The sequence below is a fragment of the Hyperoodon ampullatus genome (genome assembly GCF_949752795.1).
Source record: "Hyperoodon ampullatus genome assembly, chromosome: 4".
Lineage (NCBI taxonomy): Eukaryota > Metazoa > Chordata > Mammalia > Artiodactyla > Ziphiidae > Hyperoodon > Hyperoodon ampullatus.
The window spans coordinates 25,194,569-25,213,833 of NC_136917.1; the positions used below are offsets into that span (position 1 = coordinate 25,194,569).

Consider the following 19,265-nt stretch of genomic DNA (forward strand, 5'->3'; position numbering starts at 1 on the left):
AACGATGGTACGGCACGTGGACGGGTTGGTCTGGGTAGACGCTGCTCCCTGGAGGAGGAGGGTGCAGCTGGGTGACTATGGACGCACACTGACCCCTTGTGGGCCTTAGTTTCCCTGACTGAGAAATGGGAACCGTTGCCAGCCTGGAGGGGGGATGAGGGAGGGATCCAGGGGTGAGTGTGGGCACCGGTCTTGATGCAAAATCCCTCCCTGCTGCTAACGTCGGCTTCCTCATCTGTAGAGTGGGCACAGAGCCAGGAGGAGCAGTGGTTCGATTCCACACCCCACCCCAACCCCCGCCTGCTGTGGCCATCTGAGCTTCAATTTCCCGCCCTGCGTAGTGGGACCCACGCCTCCCTAGTGGGGTGCCTGGCACTGGGGGACCGGGAGGGGGGAGGGCGGGCGCAGGTGGGCGGGCTCGGGGAGGGAGGGAGGCACCGGCCCGGCGGGGGCGGGGAGGGAGCGGCGGGGGCGGCCGAGATCCCGCCTCCCGTGGTGCGACCCGCAGCTCCGCCCCGCTGCGCCCTCCGGCAACTTTGGGATGGAGTTTGTGCGGGCGCTGTGGCTCGCCCTGGCGCTAGCGCTGGGGCCGGGGCCCGCCGGGGGCCACCCGCACCCGTGCGGCGTCCTGGCGCGCCTGGGGGGCTCGGTGCGCCTGGGCGCCCTCCTGCCCCGCGCGCCCGCCGCCCGCGCCCGCGCCCGCGCCGCCCTGGCCCGGGCCGCCCTGGCGCCGCGGCTGCCGCACAACCTGAGCCTGGAGCTGGTGGCCGCCGCGCCCCCCTCCCGCGACCCCGCCTCGCTGGCCCGCGGCCTATGCCAGGCGCTGGCGGCACCGGGCGTGGCGGCCGTGCTAGCCTTCCCCGAGGCGCGGCCCGAGCTGCTGCAGCTGCACTTCCTGGCGGCGGCCACCGAGACCCCCGTGCTCAGCGTGCTGCGGCGGGAGGCCCGCGCTCCCCTCGGCTCCCCGGTACGCGCGGACGCCGGGGTCAGGACGTGCGGGGACCCGGGGTCGGGATAGGAGAGACCCTGGGACGCTCTTGGAGCGCGGGGCCCGGGGGTCCGGATAGCTGAGTCCTTGGGACGCGCGGGCCTCTGAGTCTGGACCCTAAATGCAAGAGTCCGGATGCGGGGAGACTCGGAGTCCGGATGACAGAGGCCCAGGGACGGCCCTCGGGTTCGCGGAACCTGGACCCCTGAACCCCGGATGTCCCCGGAGATCAGGGACCCGGAATGGGAGGCGGGAGCCCAGGGGCGCAGGGACCTAGAGCCACGGAACCCCGCGGCTCGGGAACCCCGCGGGATACCTCTGGACCCCAGATGGCGGATCCCACAGGACACTTCCCTGGGCTTTGGCGGTGGAATCCCACTAGGAGCGCGGCCCCCTTCCCCGGTCAGGTCAGAGGGCGCCTCCGGATTCCCACCAAGCAGGGCCTCGGGGCTGGGATGGAGAAGCGGGTCTCCCTGCTCGCTCTCCAGGGGCTGCAGTTTCAGGGGCTGCGGCTGGAGACTTTCCTCCTGCCAGGATCCTACCAGAGGCCCTCGAGGCCGAGGCTACCCACACCCCACAGCCTCCTTGATGGCTTTCTCAGGTCCCCAGGGCCACCCTGTCTCTCCTAAACCCTCCATCCTCCTCCACCCTCCTCCACCCTGTTCTCATCATTGGAGTTTATTCTCTTTTCTTAATTACACCCCCAGGCTGGAATTTGGGTCCGAATAAGTAGAGAATGGGACAAGGAGGAGAGAAGGGTGACTGGCAGAGCTCTGGGGACCCTGTTGTGCCCCAGGGAAAGAACCCCCTCCCAGGGCCAGCAAGGAGGGGCCCAACGCTGGGACATGAGGTCTGGAAGGCGGCCTGCCTCTCTCCAAACCCACCTTGAAGCCCCCTCAGGCCTTCCTTCTCCTGAGGGCGGGGAGACCCTGACCCTAGAGGAGGCCTGGGTCTCATTAACCCCCTCTGTCCTTGACCCCCTCCCGGTGGGAGAGATGCAGGACCCAAATCCATGCCTGTGGCGCCCTCTGCAGCCGGATCCAGGAACTGCACCCTCTGCAGTTGGACCTGTCAGGCTTTGGGGGGGTACTACTGGCTTGCCCTGCTGCCCCGCGAGAGACTGAGCAGCAGCCCCCAGCCTTTCCCCCTTCACTCAGCACCCTGCCCCCACCCGGACAACACCCTGCCTACATTAGGTGTCTGGCAAAGCTCTCTCGTCCTTCCCATGCTCAAAGCAAACTCAGGAGAACTTTCTGGGTCCCTGAGCACGAAGGGGGTCCCCTCAGTCCCTAGCTTGCCTCGTAAGTCTGAATAGAGGTGGGGTAGTGGAGCTGGGTTTTGAAGGATGTGTAGAAGTTGGCTGTCATAGATGGGAAAAGGTATTCCAGCTGGGGAATGCAAAAAGCCTCAGAGTGACTGGAGCCAAGAGAACAGGCCCTGAATGTCAGGCCAGGGCCGGGCTTTGTGCTGATGGCGATGGGGAGCCACAGAAGGGGTTAGAGCAGGTGTGGGACTGGGAAGAAGCAAGCACAAGGTCCAGTTATCAAGGTGTCGTGTGTTTATTGAACATGTACAGATGGGGTGGGAAGAGTGTGGTGGGACACTGAGTTTGCCAGCCCTAACTGTGACCACCCCTCTGCCAGAACCCCTTCCACCTGCAGCTGGACTGGGCCAGCCCCCTGGAGACTCTGCTGGACGTTCTGGTGTCCGTGCTGCTGGCGCACAGCTGGGAGGACGTTGGCCTGGTGCTCTGCCGCGCGCGGGACCCTGGCGGCCTTGTGGACCTGTGGACAAGCTGGGCGGGCCGAGCTCCGAAGCTCGTGCTGGACCTGAGCCAGCCGGACCCGAGCGATGCAGGGCTGCGGGCCCGCCTGGCCCCACTGGGGGTGCCCGCGGGGGGAACGGCCCCAGTCCCCGTGGCCGTACTCCTGGGTTGCAACGAGGCCGGCGCCCGGCAGGTGCTGCAGGCCGCGCCCCCCGGGCCCCGCTGGCTGCTGGGCACACCGCTGCCCGCTGAGGCACTCCCCACCGAGGGCCTGCCGCCTGGGCTGCTGGCGTTGGGCGAGGTCTCTCGGCCCCCGCTGGAAGCCGCCATCCATGACGCGGTGGAACTAGTGGCCCGCGCGCTGGGCAGCGCGGCCCGCGTGCAGCCGGAGCGTGCCCTCCTCCCCGCCACGGTCAACTGCAATGACCTGCCACTGCCCGGGCCCGAGTCCTCCGGCCGCCTCTTGGCACGGTGAGCGGGGACCCTGCTGCAGGAAGCCGCGTCTGCCAGTGCGGCGTGAGAGGCAACATTATCAGGCATTTGCTGTATGCCAGGCGCTGTGTCCATCTTGGGTGGAAGCAGAGCCCAAGAAGGAAATTCTGCGGGTGTGTGTGTGTGTGTGTGTGTGTGTGTGTGTGTGTGTGGCTTTGGGAGAAGCGGGAAGGGAGGGAAAGGAACAGGTGAGGCTCTGCTGTATGCCAGGCGCTGTGTCCATCTTGGGTGGAAGCAGAGCCCAAGAAGGAAATTCTGCGGGTGTGTGTGTGTGTGTGTGTGTGTGTGGCTTTGGGAGAAGCGGGAAGGGAGGGAAAGGAACAGGTGAGGCTCTGCTGTATGCCAGGCGCTGTGTCCATCTTGGGTGGAAGCAGAGCCCAAGAAGGAAATTCTGCGGGCGGGCGGGCGTGTGTGTGTGTGTGTGTGTGTGTGTGTGTGTGTGTGTGTGTGTGTGTGTGGCTTTGGGAGAAGCGGGAAGGGAGGGAAAGGAACAGGTGAGGCTCTGCCTGACCCGGGGAGCCCTGGAGCGGGGGCAGCACCCCGCAGCAAGAAGGCCCCACCTGAGCCTCTCAACTGGGCTTTGGGCTGGGCCGTCGCCCCAGCCCCCAGGGCGTGGGTACCCCGGCTGGGAAGGGGATCTGGGGTGGGGAGTACAGCAGCATCCCCCGTGGTCCGGTGTGTCTGAGGCGGGGCGATAGGTCTCACCTAGGGGGAGGGAGCCCTCCGCCGCCCTGATGCCGCCCACCCCCACCAGGTTCCTGGCCAACACGTCCTTCCGGGGCCACACGGGGCCGGTGTGGGTGACCGGCTCCTCGCAGGTGCACATCTCCCAGCGCTTCCGCGTGTGGAGCCTCCGCCTGGACCTGCTGGGCGCCCCGGCCTGGGCCACGCTGGGCCGGTGGCAGGACGGGCGGCTGGAGTCAGAGGCGGGGGGCGTGGCCGGGCGGGCCCCACCCCCGCCGGGCGCCCGGGCGCCGCCCAAGCTGCGCGTGGTGACGCTGGTGGAGCACCCGTTCGTGTTCGCCCGCGAGCCGGACGAGGACGGTCGGTGCCCGGCGGGGCAGCTGTGCCTGGCCCCCGGCACCAACGACTCGGCCGCCCTGGACGCGCTCTTCGCCGCGCTGGCCGACGGCTCGGCGCCCCACACGCTGCTCAGGTGCTGCTACGGCTACTGCATCGACCTGCTGGAGCGCCTGGCGGAGGACGCGCCCTTCGACTTTGAGCTGTACATCGTGGGCGACGGCAAGTACGGCGCGCTGCGCGACGGCCGCTGGACCGGCCTGGTGGGCGACCTGCTGGCCGGCCGGGCGCACATGGCCGTCACCAGCTTCAGCATCAACTCAGCCCGCTCGCAGGTGGTGGACTTCACCAGCCCCTTCTTCTCCACCAGCCTGGGCATCATGGTGCGCGCGCGGGACACGGCGTCGCCCATCGGCGCCTTCACGTGGCCGCTGCACTGGTCCATGTGGCTGGGCGTCTTCACCGCGCTGCACCTGACTGCGCTCTTCCTCACCCTCTACGAGTGGCACAGCCCCTTCGGCCTTACGCCCCGCGGCCGCAACCGGGGCACCGTGTTCTCCTACTCCTCCGCCCTCAACCTCTGCTACGCCATCCTCTTTGGACGCACAGTGTCCAGTAAGACACCCAAGTGCCCCACGGGCCGCCTCCTCATGAACCTGTGGGCCATCTTCTGCCTGCTCGTGCTGTCCAGCTACACGGCCAACCTGGCCGCCGTCATGGTCGGGGACAAGACTTTTGAGGAGCTGTCGGGGATCCACGACCCTAAGGTGCGTAGCCGTGGGGTTTCAGGGGTCAGAGCCTGGAGGTCACCCCCGCCCCCAGTCCCCACCCAGTAGAGGGCGGCCATCTGCTCCCACAAACTCATGTTGAACCCAGCTGGGACAAAACAGGCGAGGCTGCTGGTGAGAATCAAGACAGAGAAAGTAGATGGTGTGTGAATTGGTGATAAAGTTCCAGGGAGGAAAATTAGACAGGGTGGGGACACAGGGAGCACTGAGGAGGGATGATTTCTCAAATGGGGGTCAGGAATTCCTCTGGGAGAGGTGATAGGTGAGGGACTTTTATGTAGATATCAGGGAGGAATATGGTAAGCAGAGGAGGCAGCCTGTGCAAAGGCCCTGGGACAGGATTGTGCTTGGCAGGTTGGAGGAACAGCAAGGAGGCCTGTGTGTGGCTGGAGCGGAGTGAGTGAGGTGGAGAGGGGGGAGGGGAGAGCAGGGATGGGGAGGAAGCAGGTCATGCAGGGCCTGCACATTTGGGAGGACCTGGGCCTCCACAGAAGCTCCATTTAGACAGAACTTTCACCAGGAGTCCTGGAGGGCTGTGGGCAGAGCAGGGCATGGCCTAGCCTACATATTTTTCTCTTTTAATGAAAAAATTTTAATATTCTGGAGTAGGGAGCAAGGCCCACGATGAATGAACCCATTGCTCGGCTCCAAAGTCAACTCCTGACCAGTTTCATCCATGCACCAGCCATAGCCGCTGGATTACCATGAGGGAAATCCCAGGCCTCCTGTCATTTTGTCATGAGTATTCTGGGAACTTAGATATCAGGCAGCCATTTTTCTCGGTTGTCTTTTTTTTTTTTTTTTCTCACGGTTTGTTTGAATCTGGATCCAAAATGTACAGACCCAGAGGAAGGTAGAAACCTCCTTGTTACCAACCCAAACTTGGGTCCACTCACCTGCAGGCAGTAAAGCCAATCTACTGACACAGGGTCCTGGTGAAGGAAAGCACAGTGTTTATTGCAGACGCTAAGCAAGGAGTCTACGCAGCTAGTGCTTAAGACCTGAACTCCTGGATGGCTTTCAGGGAAAGGTTTATTTTTGTTTGTTTGTTTTTTAATTTTTATTTAAGTATTGGGGAAAGGTTTTTAAAGAGAGGGTGAGGGAGGGGGGTTGTGGAGTGTGTGATTAGCTCCTGGATGTTCTGATTGGTTGGTGGTGAAGTAATTGGGAGTCAACATCATCAGCTTTCTGGTTCCAATGAGTCTGGGGTCTATGTGCTTGTGGGCAGCATGCAGTTAACTTCTTCCACCTGGTGGGGGTTTCAGTATCTGCAAAAGAGCTCAAAGGATCTGGCTCAAATTTTTTTTTTTTTTTTTTTTGCCATGCCGCATGGCATGCAGGATCTCAGTTCCCTAACCAGGGATTGAACCCATGCCTCCTGCAGTGGAAGCACTGAGTCTTACCCACTGGACTGCCAGAGAAGTTCACTGGCTCAGAATATTATCTACAGCCCTTGAGAAGGAATTAAAAGTCCTTGACTTTAATGGCTAAACTATTATTATTATTTTGTCTTGTTTGACTGTTTTCCTTTGTTTCTGCATTTTCTCACTTCTCTGATTAAATTTATTCTTTGGAACTCGGGGAAGGCCTAGGAGACTAAAGTTTTTCTACAGACAAGAGGCAGGCAGAGGACCGGGTGGGGGTCTGTCCCGGGAAGACATTCCATCTTTTTGTTCTTGACATTCCATCTTTTTGTTCACTAGCGATTTGTTTGTTGAAGTTGTTTTTTCTCCTGCAGCATCTCCCAGTGTTTGGATCTAGCTGCTCTCGTCCCCTGCTGCTCCCCCACCCCAGGGTCCTCTGTTAAACCAGTAATGAGACCTAGATGCTTGCTGTCCCATGGGCCAGCCACTCTCCACATGTGGCTACTTTTTTTAAATAATTTTTTTTAATAATTTTTTTTTTTTTGGCTCTATTGGGTCTTCGTTTCTGCATGCAGACTTTCTCTAGTTGCGGCATGCAGGCTTCTCATTGCGGTGGCTTCTCTTGTTGCAGAACATAGGCTCTAGGCGTGCGGGCTCCTTAGTTGTGGTGCACGGGCTTAGTTGCTCCCCGGCATGTGGGATAGAACCCGTGTCCCCTGCATTGGCAGGTGGATTCTTAACCAATGCACCACCAGGGAAGTCCCGTGGCTACTTTTAAAATTGATTTAATTGAAAGCACTCAACAGCCACTTGAGAACAGCACAGGTGTAGAGCATTTCCTTCCCCAGAAAGTTCTAGATGGCCCTGCTTGCCTCAGGTCTGGCTTTTCGGAAGTGCTGTAGCCCCGACAAGGAGGCCCTGGTCGGGTGGCCTCAGCAGCCACCCATGCTTTGCTTTAGGGAGGTTGCACAAACAGTGGGCGGGCCGGAGAGCCCAGGGCTGAGGGGGCAGCGCTGGTGCAGGAGGAATGGGGGATGGGGGCCTTGGGTAGGGGCTGCGGAGGGGCGAGCACCGGGCAGGTCCAGGGTGTCCGGAGGGCAGCGCCCACAGGATCTGCAGGTGGATGGGACGTGGAGATGACAGACGCAGAGGCGGGAAGAGGAGGGAGAGCGACTGCGGTGGGAAGGTGTGGGGTGGCTCGGGAGTGGGTCTTGGACGCGGTGAGCTTGGGGTTCCCGGGGGACCCTAAGGAGAGACGCAGCGGGTGCGGCGGAGGCGGAAGTGTGGAGTTAAGGGCCTGGAGATGGACGTGCGGGTTTTAGAACATTTTCAACTGGGCGGTCCTGCCCCCAGGGGACACTGGGCCATGTCCTGGCACATCTGTGGTTGTCAGACTAGGGTAGGGGGCTCCTGGCACATCTGTGGTTGTCAGACTAGGGTAGGGGGCTCCTGGCATCTAGGGGTTGGGGCCAGGGATGCTGTTCCACACCCCACGGAGCCCAGGACGGCCCCCCAGAGATGACGCTCCGGGCTGGCAGACGGAACGGGGGTGGGGGAGAGCCGGGCCGGGATCAAGGCCCCCCCATAGGCACTGACCGGGCGCTGGCCCGCAGCTGCACCACCCGTCCCAGGGCTTCCGCTTCGGCACCGTGTGGGAAAGCAGCGCCGAGGCCTACATCAAGAAGAGCTTCCCGGAGATGTACGCACACGTCCGGCGCCACAGTGCGCCCACCACGCCCCAGGGCGTCGCCATGCTGACGTGAGGGGGGGCGCGCGGGGCGGGGCGGGGCGGGGGGCGCGCGGGGCGGGGCCAGGCGGGCGGGGATGCTCACCCCGTCCCCATCCCGTCCCCATCCCGGGCAGAAGCGACCCCCCCAAGCTCAACGCCTTCATCATGGACAAGTCGCTCCTGGACTACGAGGTGTCCATCGACGCGGACTGTAGACTGCTGACCGTGGGCAAGCCTTTCGCCATCGAGGGTGAGCGGCCCCCGGGACCAGTGATCTGCGGGCTCCAGGCGGGCACAGCTCCTGTGGGTCTGCGTCCAGCCCGGTCCCAACCCAGCGCTGGGCCTCCCCCAGGCTATGGCATCCGACTGCCCCGGAATTCGCCGCTCACCTCCAACCTGTCCGAGTTCATCAGCCGCTACAAGTCCTCCGGCTTCATCGACCTGCTGCACGACAAGTGGTACAAGATGGTGCCTTGTGGCAAGCGGGTCTTCGCCGTTACAGAGGTAGGGCAGGCCCGGGACGCAGGGAGGGGTAGGCGTGGGGGGCTCTGAGCCTGTGTGGTCCTTCACCAAGGTGACCAACCCCTGCTCGTTCCCAAGACTGTGTGTTTGCCTGCTTTTCTGCACCCTATTCATCCTCCAAAACCCCAGTTCCAGTGGCCTTTCTTCCATGACACCTCACGTCTGAAAATGGAGCCCTAGCCTTCCAATCCGGCTCCACAGCCCCAGGCCCTTCTCTCTGGCCCAACTTCTGCCCCCACCCCCGTCCAAGGCCAGGGCTCCCCAAGGGTCTGCCATGACCAGGAGGGGTTTTGTGCCTGCGTCCTGCCCGCAGACCCTCCAGATGGGCATCTACCACTTCTCGGGACTCTTCGTGCTGCTCTGCCTGGGCCTGGGCAGTGCTCTGCTCAGCTCGCTGGGCGAGCACGTCTTCTACCGCCTGGCGCTGCCGCGCATGCAAAGGGGCAACAAGCTGCAGTACTGGCTGCACACGAGCCAGGTGAGGAGTGGGGGCTGGGGGGTGGAGGGAGAGGGGCGCCGTCCTCATGCAGGACGGCCTGCTGCTGACCCGACCCCAATGCGACTTCTGTCTTGGCTCCTAGAGAATCCATCGCGCCCTCAACACGGAGCCGCCCGACGGGCAGGAGGAGCCGGAGCCGGAGCCGAGGTAAGGGGCCCTGGGGGCCGCTCTCCACCCCAGCAACTCCCATCCCCGCCCTCCAGCCGACCAATGGATCCACACCTCCTGCCACCCACGGCCTCCTCAGGGACCCTAACCCTAAAGGGCAGAGTGGGACTGTGGATAGGACGCGGCTGCCCAGCCCCATCCATCCCCAGGGGTCCCGAGCAGCCGCAGCAGGACACTCTGGACGCCCCCGCGGGCCCAGGGGGCTGGACACGGGTGCGCCGGGCCTCGTTGAGGGAGCGTCGCACGCACTTCCTGCTGGAGCCGGCCGCTCCCGTTGAGGATGACCTGGACGCGGATGCGGGTGTGGCCGGGCCGCCCGGGGGCTCCGTCTGGCTCTGCTCCAACGGCCGCCCGCCCGTCGAGTTGTTCTCTGGCGCCCCGCGCCCCGGTGAGCTGGAGCAGCTGGAGCAGCGCATCGCAGGCGCACGCGAGAGGCTCCGCCAGGCGCTGGTGCGGCGCGGTCAGCTCCTCGCCCATCTCGGGGACAGCGCCCACGACGGGCCGTGCAGCCGGCTCCAGCCCTCCGAGGAAGCACCCGTCGCCGCCCGCTAACGCAGGACCAGGCTCTCCTCCACCTGCAGCGGGGGCTCCGAGGGGCCCGGCCTGGCCACTGGGTCGACCCCGCCCACTCCCCGCACATACAAACGCTGGCTGAACGCTGTCAACGGTTTATTCTATATACAAACACCATTTTGTACACTGCAATTAAATAGAGTGGAATGAGGCCTCTTCTGCATTCCTCACGGTGTAACTGGGTTGGGCCACCGGCCATCTCTTCACCCTGAGCAGGGCGGGACCCTGGCACCCCCCCGTGGCCACCTTCGATGTTGGTGCCTGGGCGCGTCCTGGGCCTGAGCTTCACCTTGCCGGGGCCCCAGCCTGGGCGTGTGGGGTGGCGGTGGAAAGGCACTGCACACGAAGGAGCACCAGCTGAACCAGCCCCACTCGTTTCACCTTGCTCAGAGGCTTGCCCGTTTTGCCCCGGGACAGCTCACTCCGGACCTTTCACCAACCCCTTGCAGAACTTTCCATGAAGCCCCCGTCCCCTCTCCCACCCTGGCTCATTGGCCGGTCTTAATTCACTGGCTGAGGGGGCCCACCATAGACAGGGACAGGCTGCAGGCAGGCCCCATGCCCTGGGGGAGAGAAGCCCACCTCCAAGCAAACCTGATGGACTCCGAAACCACCTAAGGTACGCTGGGCAGTCCCAGAGCCATTGGGGACGGCCTCCCTGACCCCGGAGGGCTCCAGCCAGGTCACACCCAGCTGGCCTGGATGACCAGGGACAGGCGGTCAGCTGCCCAGGGCTCAGGAGCCGACCTCCGAGGGCGCATCCACTGGAGCCATGGACGCAAGGCTGGGCCCACTCACCCCAGCAGTCTGAGGGGCTGTGTCAGACCCTGGGGAGTCGCTTGTGGGGGCACTGTCCTGGGGGGCCCGAGGGAGCGCCCCGCTGGGGCTCAGGGGGCTGGCTGGCCGCCGGTCCAGGAGAGAGGCGCTCAGGCCAGACAAGAAGGAGGCGTCTGTGATGATGGCAGCCGTCTCTGCCATCCAGCCCAGGTCACCACTGGCTGCTGCAGCTACCGAGGCTGCCGCGGCTACCAGGGAGCTGGGTGCCTCAGCCATGGGCCCAGGGCCTCCGCCACCACCCTGCAAGCCAGGGCCCAGGGCAGGGGGCTGGCTGGTAGAGTCAGGCGTGGCAGCCGGGGTGCCTCCGTTGTTGTTCAGGTCGTCCGGCAGGGCCGTGGGGCTGCCAGGGCCCAGAGGGGGCGTCTGCAGCAGCATCTCCTGGACGCGGATCTGCTGCAGAATGGCGGGCAGCTCGTAGTGGTGGAAGAAGTAGATCATGGAATGCTGGGGGGCAGGCACCGGGTCAGGCGAGGCCCAAGCCAGAACGCAGCCTCCGCAGAACCCCCGACAGGCTGGATGGACCCCGGGGTCACCAGTACCAAGGGCAGCCCGCCTCACCTGGATGAAGAGCCAGGAAGTGACGAGGGCCAGGCTGCTGTACTGCCCGTTGAAGCGGTAGTGGTAGGCGTAGAAGGCGAAGTGGTACAGGTAGAAGAACCTGCGAGGGGGATAGTGAGGCGCTGCCCACCCGGCTGCCCCCACCCTGGACCACACGGACCCCGGTGCCCACCGAAGCCAGTGCCGCTTGCTGGTGTTGGTGTGGCAGCAGATGGCATCATACTGGTCGGCCAGCCACACGATGAGGATGATGTAGAAGGCCGTAGTGGTGTCGTTGAAGAACTCAGACATGATGGCCTCCATTCCTGTGGGGAGATGGGAGACTGCTGGTTGGGGGGGACGGGCAGGTGACGGGCCAGGGCAGGGGGCAGGGTGTGGGGGTACAGGGTCCTCACCCACGAGGGCCAGGATGACGGTCAGCAGGGGCGCTGCAGGGAAGGCGATGGCCATGTTCATCTCCAGCATCTGCAGCAGGTCCACTGCGGGCAGAGGGTGGCGGGCGGGCAGACCGGGTGAGGCGCCCGGTGGGGGGGTGGGGGACGGGGGAGGTGGCCAGCAGGGAAACTCACCAATGAAAACGAAGATCTGGTGGTGGGAGTAGCGCAGCAGCATGGACACGCTCAGGGTCTGCAAGGAGTGCAGTGTGAGGCCTGGGGCCACCGCCTCGCCCCACACCCTCCGGCCCCCGCCCCACCCACGGCACTCACGAAGATGACCATGATGACGAAGGCGGCCAGGTAGGACGTGCGGGCCATCCACATGCTCACGAAGCGGTAGTGCTCCCCGGACACCACGTTCCGCAGGAAGCCTGCGCGGGAGGCAGTGAGCCTGCGCCCCAAACCACCCCGGCCCCACCCCAGCCCCACTCACCCGGCTGGGCCCCGCACCCTTGTTTTCCTCGTTTTCCGCCAGGCCTTTCACACTGGACATGAGGATGTCATCGTAGCCCAGGAACTCAGCCAGCAGCAGGCGGCTGAAGCGGTCCCCGAAGCACTGGTCCCGCGTGGGGTCTGTGGGCAGGACCGTGACAGGGGTGTGCAGCTGGCCAGGCCCCCACCAGCCCCAGTCCTGCTGGAGGCCCGGGGAAGGCCAGATCTCCACTTCTGGGAGTGGAGGAGCCCCCGCCCGCCTCCGACCCGAGCAGTGATGTGCGTGACAGCCCCAGAGGAACGGTCAAGGAATGAAGCCTCGGGAAGCTTCCCTCAGCTGGAGAGCAGTGGCAGCCCCCCAGGCCCCGGAAGCAAGTGCTTCTGGGTCACCCCTCCCCCAGAGCCTCACTCTGCACGTGACACTCACCCAGGGTGACCACCATGACTGGGATGCTGAGCCGCTGCCTCGTGGCCTGCGACAACCTCAAGAAGCCGTACTCCAGCGAGTACTCCACGATGTACTCGTCCTGCGGCCACGCTGTGGGTGGGACAGGCCTGGTCAGCCTGCGGAGCCTTTCTCCTCTGGGAGGGGCAGGGTGACCGCAGCCCAGCGGGGGCACTGGCCTTTAGCCCCAGTGAGCGATGAGTACCTTTTGTGGGTGTCTCAGGGAAGGGGAACTCCTGGCTGTCGTTTAGGGCCTCGGGGCCACCTGGTGGTTTGAACACCTTGGGCTCGATGTCCAGCTCAAACTGCAGAGAGGGAGGGCGGGGTCAGCAGGCCCATGGTGCCAAAGGGCCGGGCCTGGAGGCCTCTCCCTCACCGACTGACTGGAAGCAGATGCGCCCCTGTCCCATCAAAGCCCCGACCCCCAACACTGAGCTCCCTGAGAGCCTGCCTCCAGGTGAGGGTCTGGGAGGGATGCGGTCCCCTGCTGAGGTCTGCACCAATACCCTACCCACACGGATCCCTGGCCCACAGGATCCTGGCCACTGGCTGCCCAAGCACGGCCCTCCCTGCAGGCTGTGGGCCCGTGTCCACTGGCATGCCTCTGCTGATGGGACGCTGCATCACCAGGATGCCCAGGGCCCCCTTAGAGCTCTCAGCCCAGAGCCTTCTTCCCAGCTGTATCTGCCCTTGGCACCCCCAGAACTGGGCCAATCCCTTTCAAGTGACAGCTGGGAAGCAGCCAGGGGTCCCAGTCGGCCGCAAAGCCCTGGGAGCGGGAGCAGCAGCAGACAGGGAGGTCTGTGGCCCTGGAGGTCAGGAACGCTTCCAGCAGCCTTTTCTCACAGACCGCATCACCAGGGCCTCTGTGCGTTTACATGGCGTGCCCAGCCAGCTCACCTTGACGGAACTGTTCCCAAACATGTCCATGGTCAGCTCCTCCTCCTCGTCCTCATCCTCCAGCTCCAGGCCTCCCGGCTCCACAGCCAGCCCAGGGAAGCTGCCGCCGCCACTGCAGAACTGCAGGAAGACGGGCGCGCGACTCGAGTTGTGCTGCACCTCCACACGCAGGATGCCCTCTCTCGGCCACTGGTCACGCACGTGCTCCAGGCAGTTGATGGGCGAGCGGGAGAAGACGATGTGGATGTAGGCCAGCACGAAGAGCACGAACAGGGCCTGGGGGCGGGGGGCAGTCAGCACAGACGCTGCCTGAGACCCCACAGCCCGGCCTGGAGGACCCCACCCGGCATATCAGGCTGCACACAGTGTGGCTGAGCTCCCCGGGGCAGGGAAGGCTCGCCAGCCCCTCCGGGCAGCCTGGGTCCTGTGACTGCCCGCGTGAGCCAGGAAGAGGCCCTCCGGGCGCCTGCAGGACCCCCACCCAGGCTGGGCTCAGGCCCACCAACAGGGGCCCAAGCAGAGCACGTGGTGCCATCACCCAGCTGCCCCAGGAGAAAACTCCTGACCTCACCGGCTAAAAACGGCCTCCCTCGCCGGCCGGGTGCCTTCTGCACCTCTCCTGGGCCAGCCTGAGCCACTGAACACAGCCGACCCTCTTGGCCATGCCAAGAGCCCCATGGCAGGGCTCACTCTGTCCTCTGAGGTTCAGTTTCCCCAGAGTAAGACAGGACAGCCCTAACTGCTCACTGGGGGGATCCTGACACAGGGCCACATCTTGGGACGTCTGTGATTATCGCGACTGGGGGGCTCCCGGCATCGAGTGGGCAGGGCCGGGGAGGCTGCTCCACACTCCACAGTGCCCAGGACGGCCCCCAACAGAGAACGTCCCAGCCCCGATGTCCACAGTGGCGAGGAGAGGCCCTGCTCGACGTCACCCCAACCCCCCACTCCAGGAGGCCCCGTCTGACCGCTGTTTCTCATGGGGTCCCGGCTGGCCAAGTGTCACCCTTCCAGCCTGGACGCCGTGTCAAGGGCATCGCTCCCGGGGTGAGTTCCCTGTGTGGCACAAACGATCGTGGGGGACCAGAGTACGAAGCCACTCCTTGTCCTCTGTCAACGATGATGCTCAGGGGTGTGGTGAACTGCCTGTGGCCACACGGCCACCGGCAGAGCCACCAGCACCTCGTCCTCTCCACACCCTGCCATGAGCACCATAGGGTGGTGCCAGCACTGGCCGTGGACCGCCCGGCTTCCTCTCTGGAGCCTGCCCTGCAGACTGGGCACGGGCTGGGTCAGCAGCGCACCCGCTCCTGTCCTGACAGGGCGGGAATCAGAGCGCTGCTGATTTAAGCAGAGACAGACTGCACATCCCAAGCCCCTGGGGTTCAGGTCATGGCAGACAGATGCTGAGCTGAGAACAGAGCTGGGACCCTGCCTGGGGAAGAGGGGCCAAGGAGGCAGTGGGGAAGGCCAGCTGAGGCCCCCACGTCTGCAGAGCCTCCCACAGGCCAGCCTGCACCAGGGCCCTGAGACATGGCCACAGGCCAAGCGTCACTCGGGACCCCCAAAACCTCTCCCCAACGTTGTGTCTGGGGACCTGGGAGCTGGTGACGGGAGTCGACAGTGTGGGACCCACAGCACAGCAGGGTGAGGTCAGAGAGCTGACCCACAGCCTCAGTCGTGCTCTCTGGGCCCAGATGCTCAGCAGGAGCCGTGTCTGGGACACTGTCTGCTCTGGGCCATAAGGACAACGCTGTACAACGTGCCGAGACACCACAAAAAGTGCTGACACACAGGGTGGCCCGATGCCAGGGGCTGCCCGAGCACTTCCCTCGAAGACACACGTGCCTGCCATCACCCCCAGTTTACAGATGAGGAAACCAAGGCACAGAGGCCACGCGGCTAGGAGGGGTGGAGCCAGGAGTTCAACCTGGAACACACACCAGGCAGGGCCAGCTGGGCCCCGAGAGCAGGGGCACTTGAACTGACTGGGGACTGGTGGCACCATGACCTCGCTGAGTGGCCCCCATGCCCCCACTGTCACCCTGACGCCCTATCCAGCACCCCTCAGCGGGGTCTGCCCCATCACTGTCCTTATCCATGACCCGAAACCCCAGGTGGGGTCCATTGCCCTTGACTGAGTGCGTGGGTCCCCGGAGGTGGGCCAGGACTCTCTCACCCCCTTGACAAGGCTTGCCCCAGATCTGGACTTGCTTCCCAACCAGGCTTCCCTCCCCCTACAACCCATCATCAGACACACAGGGCAGCCCTACCCACGCGGGGAAGGCAGGGTGCACTCAGCAGCCCCACCCACCTCGCTCTCAGGATTTCAGGAGTCTTGTCCAGGGCCTTTCCTGCCCTCTGCCTGCCAGCTGGCCTGGCCACCTCACAGGCCCTGGGTGCTCCAGCCCCCCAGCCTGTGGCACCCTGTGACCCCCATGCTCCAACTCACCAGCCACAGGGCTGCGCCGTCCCGCCAGCTCCAGGGCCTCTGCATGCGCTGTTTCTGCTACCCACCTCCTTCCTCGCAGCCTGAGGCTGCCTGATGTGACACAGACCCTGCCCTGCGGGCTGCCACCTCTCCCCCTTCCTCCTGGTCACCCCACTCATCGCTGGGCCCAGAGACTGGCACGAGGCGGCAAAGAGGATGGCAAGGGCGGCTCCCACCAGCAGTGAGCAGAGGAACAGGTGCCACAGAAAGAGGCTGAGGAGCGGGGCTGGGAGGGGAACTTGATCTCTGTAGCAAGAGCCCAGAAGCTGGGCAGCCGAGAGGCAAAGGAGCAGAGCTTTCTGGAGCTTGAAGCAGCCTCAGAGATGAGCCAGCCTAGCCCTCCCTTTGCACATGAGGGAAACCAAAGGCGCCAGGGGTCAGGCAGGCTCTTGGGGAATGAAGGGCCTCCTGGCTGCAGCCCCGAGAAGAGAGGAGGTGCAGGGGGCCGAGGGCAGCCCAATCACCCGGCCCCGCGCACCAAGGACGTGGCCCGGATGTGCAGCCCATCTGCCTGGCCAGCCCAACCCCTGGCCTGCTCCTCGGGCAGGAATTGGCGGGACAAAGCCAAGGCCTCAGGCCGGGCTCTCAGGGGAAGCTCAGCTCCACGGGGGCCCCACCTCACACAGGGCACCCCCTCCAGTGACACGGGCTCCTTCTGAGCGTGTCGGGAGGAACAGTGCTTTGTTCCCCAAGCCAATCACGGCCTCATATGGCCTTCTGCCTACGCCCCAAGCCGCCCATGGGTTCCAGGATTGGGGTGAAGGAAGGCCGACTCAGGAATCCTCAGGAGTCCCACCCCCCCACGCCCCCGCAGGGGACGCCTGCCACTCCGGGACCGGGGGTTTCGGGCTGGGACCCGCACCCAGGTCTGCGGAACGGCTCGCACCCCTGCCACCCAACACCAAAGAGCTGCCGGCTCCCGACGCGCCTTGCCCGCCAGCTCCAGCCCCCTTCCTGCAGACGAGGAATCCGAGCTTCCTCGGACATCAGCACCCCTGGCCCCGGCCCCCGCCCCGGGGGACACTCCGGGACGGGACACGAAACATAACAGCCATTTCTCCACTTCCTCAGACCCGCCAGGCAGCCGGGCTCGGCACCCAGCGAGCTCCCTCTGAGTGAGACCCCTCCTTAGAGGGATCTGTGCCGGCCCTCCCGGCACCGCTGAACAGCTGAGAGCTCTGCCACCCGAGCGAGGACAGGGGGCGGGTCCACGGGAGGCCCCTCACAGAGCCACCAGCAGCACCACTGGCTGGACTTTGCCACTAAGCCCCACGGCGTGACCTCAGCTAGGTCACCTTCCCCCCAAAGGTTCAGAGCGGGAAGAATCCGAGTGGGGGCAAGCAGAAGGGCCCGAGGAGAAGAGCCCCAAGAAAAAGGGGGAGAGGGAAGAAGTGCAGGTGGGCGGTCCGGGGGTGTGTTCTGGGAGGGGGCAGTGGCGGTGAGGCCCGGAATCCTTCGAGTTTGGGGTTCGGGGCCAGGCCAAGCTCGGAGAGTGGGGAGGCGGTCATCTCGGGCTGAGGATCCCAGGCGGCAGGGCCGGGGGTCACGGGGCTGGGCTCCGGCCTCCGGAGGTGGGGGACGCTGGGAAGGGCGAGGGGTAGGGTGCGGCCTGGAGGGGGCTGGGAGTGAGTTTCTGGAGTCTGGATCAGGGGTCACTAACCGGGGGAGACTCGGGTCTTCCCGGGTGGAAGTTTCTGGGCAGGAAGGCGGGGGCGGCAGGCCTAAAGAAAGGGTCCCAACAGGTAGGGCCGGGCCTACGCCACCGGGTGGGAGGGGCGCGCTGCCCCGGGCGGAGTCAGAAGTCGCAGACCTAGGGGAAAGGGTCCGGCCGCCGGGGTGAAGGTTCGGGGCCCCGGTCACCTTGAGCAACACGAAGAACTCGAAGAGACGACGGAAGGCGGGCGGGAAGAGGCGCGAGTAGGTGACAGCCATCTTGAAGAAGAGCGCATGGAAGAGCCGGTCGCGCACGTTGATGAGAGGATTGGGGTTGAGGTTGGGGGTGCGAGGCCCACGCGGGGGGGCTGGGCCGCCGCCGCCGCCGTTGGGCCCGGGCCCCGGGGCCCCGGGCGCCGCGAGCTCCGACATGCCCAGCGTCGCGCCTTAACGGCCCGCGGGTCCCCGAGGGCGCCTCCCCGCCGCCATCAGCCGTCCTCGCCACCGCCTCGCTCCTCACAGCCGCCCGGGCGCCGCCGCCATCTTCCGCCTCCGCGCCCCAGCTGACGCCAGCGAGTAGCCGCGCCGGCAAGAGCGGCCTCCCTGCACCCGCGGGGAACGCTGGGATGCGGTCGGGCGGCCCGCGGCGGCCCCGCCCTGTGGCCTGGCTCCCGGGCAGGGAGCGCCGAGGGGCGGGGCTGCGTCTGGTCCGGTGTTTTGCCTATCGCCCCCACAAGCCTCTGCGGCTGCAAGGCGGGCGGTAAAATTAGTCAATCTCTGAGGAATTTAGAGGTGATAAAATAAACTGAAAGGAAATACGACTGCTGGAGATGTTTTTTACTTGGCGCTCTGGAAAATTATGCCGAAGATAAGATTACGTTAGGATGTTCTAGCTGAAAAGTGATTGACTTTCCGGCCTTTAAATAACCTCGCTAGAAAACTTCTTTGAGCCTTACATTTTGTGGGAGCTTCTACAGCTGACCCCTTTCTTTCTCGGCCCAGGCAAACCGTGTCGTGTACCCTGGCGTCGCAGTGTCTCCTACTCCCCCGCCGGAGGTAAAGACTAGGAAAACTTCCTTTTCTCTCCGCCCTTGGGGTCGGCTGGGGTGTTTACAGAGCGCCTGGTTGCACGCAGAACAGGTTAAACAAGCTGGTTTCCTTTGCTTTTCCACCTACCAGCTGCGATTCCCCGACCTTTCCGGCACCAGGGACCGGTTTCGTGGAAAACAATTTTTCCACGGAGAGGGGGAAGGTTTGTTCAGGCGGTAATGCGAGCGATGGGGGCTGACAGATGAAGCTTCGCTCGTTGGCCCGCTGCTCACCTCTTGCTGTGCGGCCCGGTTCCTAACAGGCCGCGGACTGCTACCGGTCCGCGGCCCAGGAGTTGGGGAGCCCTGCCCTAGCGACTTTAGCTCTTCCTCCTGAGAACCGGGCCGCTCAGGTGGGTCACTCCCCCCCCATCTCTCTCCTGCTCCCTGGCCGCCAGACCCCTGTCCCGGCCATTCGGGGATGACGGAGTGGACAGGCCTCCTCCAGCTAAAGCGGGGTCACGAAAGGTCCGTACCTGTCCATGCCTTCCTCTTGGCTGCCACCGGGTGCCTGCC

The 19,265-nt window shown here is 64.5% G+C and overlaps 2 protein-coding genes across 3 annotated transcripts; one reads left to right on the forward strand and one right to left on the reverse strand.

Annotated features, from left to right (window-relative positions):
• The first annotated feature begins 535 nt into the window (after positions 1-535).
• Positions 536-9,896, forward strand: GRIN3B (glutamate ionotropic receptor NMDA type subunit 3B). The gene is made up of 9 exons (XM_079702881.1): positions 536-967; positions 2,632-3,224; positions 4,000-5,032; positions 8,031-8,176; positions 8,281-8,396; positions 8,499-8,650; positions 8,982-9,146; positions 9,250-9,314; positions 9,485-9,896. The coding sequence occupies exons 1-9, from the start codon at positions 542-544 to the stop codon at positions 9,885-9,887; spliced, it is 3,099 nt and encodes a 1,032-aa protein (XP_079559007.1). The 5' UTR covers positions 536-541; the 3' UTR covers positions 9,888-9,896.
• Positions 9,897-9,987: 91 nt separating this feature from the next.
• On the reverse strand, positions 9,988-18,203 carry TMEM259 (transmembrane protein 259). Of its 2 annotated transcripts, XM_079702883.1 has the most exons (11): positions 17,869-18,203; positions 13,518-13,793; positions 12,823-12,922; positions 12,600-12,710; positions 12,191-12,313; positions 12,011-12,111; positions 11,873-11,930; positions 11,699-11,782; positions 11,476-11,608; positions 11,304-11,403; positions 9,988-11,189 (listed from the first exon to the last, which is right to left on the reverse strand). In XM_079702883.1, exons 1-11 carry the CDS (start codon positions 18,091-18,093, stop codon positions 10,644-10,646), a joined length of 1,857 nt encoding a protein of 618 aa, XP_079559009.1. In that variant the 5' UTR covers positions 18,094-18,203; the 3' UTR covers positions 9,988-10,643. The 2 variants fall into 2 exon arrangements, with proteins under 2 accessions (XP_079559009.1, XP_079559008.1); XM_079702882.1 differs by having other exon boundaries at positions 11,699-11,930.
• Positions 18,204-19,265: the final 1,062 nt, after the last annotated feature.

Coding starts and splice junctions, on each gene's coding strand:
- TMEM259 (XM_079702882.1), bottom strand. CDS start 18,093: ATGTCGGAGCTCGCGGCGCCCGGGGCCCCGGGGCCCGGGCCCAACGGC. Junction 12,112..12,190: donor GGAAAACGAGGAAAACAAGG/GTGCGGGGCCCA, acceptor CCTCCCGCGCAG/GCTTCCTGCGGAACGTGGTG. Junction 11,190..11,303: donor CTTCCTGGCTCTTCATCCAG/GTGAGGCGGGCT, acceptor CCTGCCCCCCAG/CATTCCATGATCTACTTCTT.
- GRIN3B (XM_079702881.1), top strand. CDS start 542: ATGGAGTTTGTGCGGGCGCTGTGGCTCGCCCTGGCGCTAGCGCTGGGG. Junction 8,177..8,280: donor CAGGGCGTCGCCATGCTGAC/GTGAGGGGGGGC, acceptor CATCCCGGGCAG/AAGCGACCCCCCCAAGCTCA. Junction 9,315..9,484: donor GAGCCGGAGCCGGAGCCGAG/GTAAGGGGCCCT, acceptor ATCCATCCCCAG/GGGTCCCGAGCAGCCGCAGC.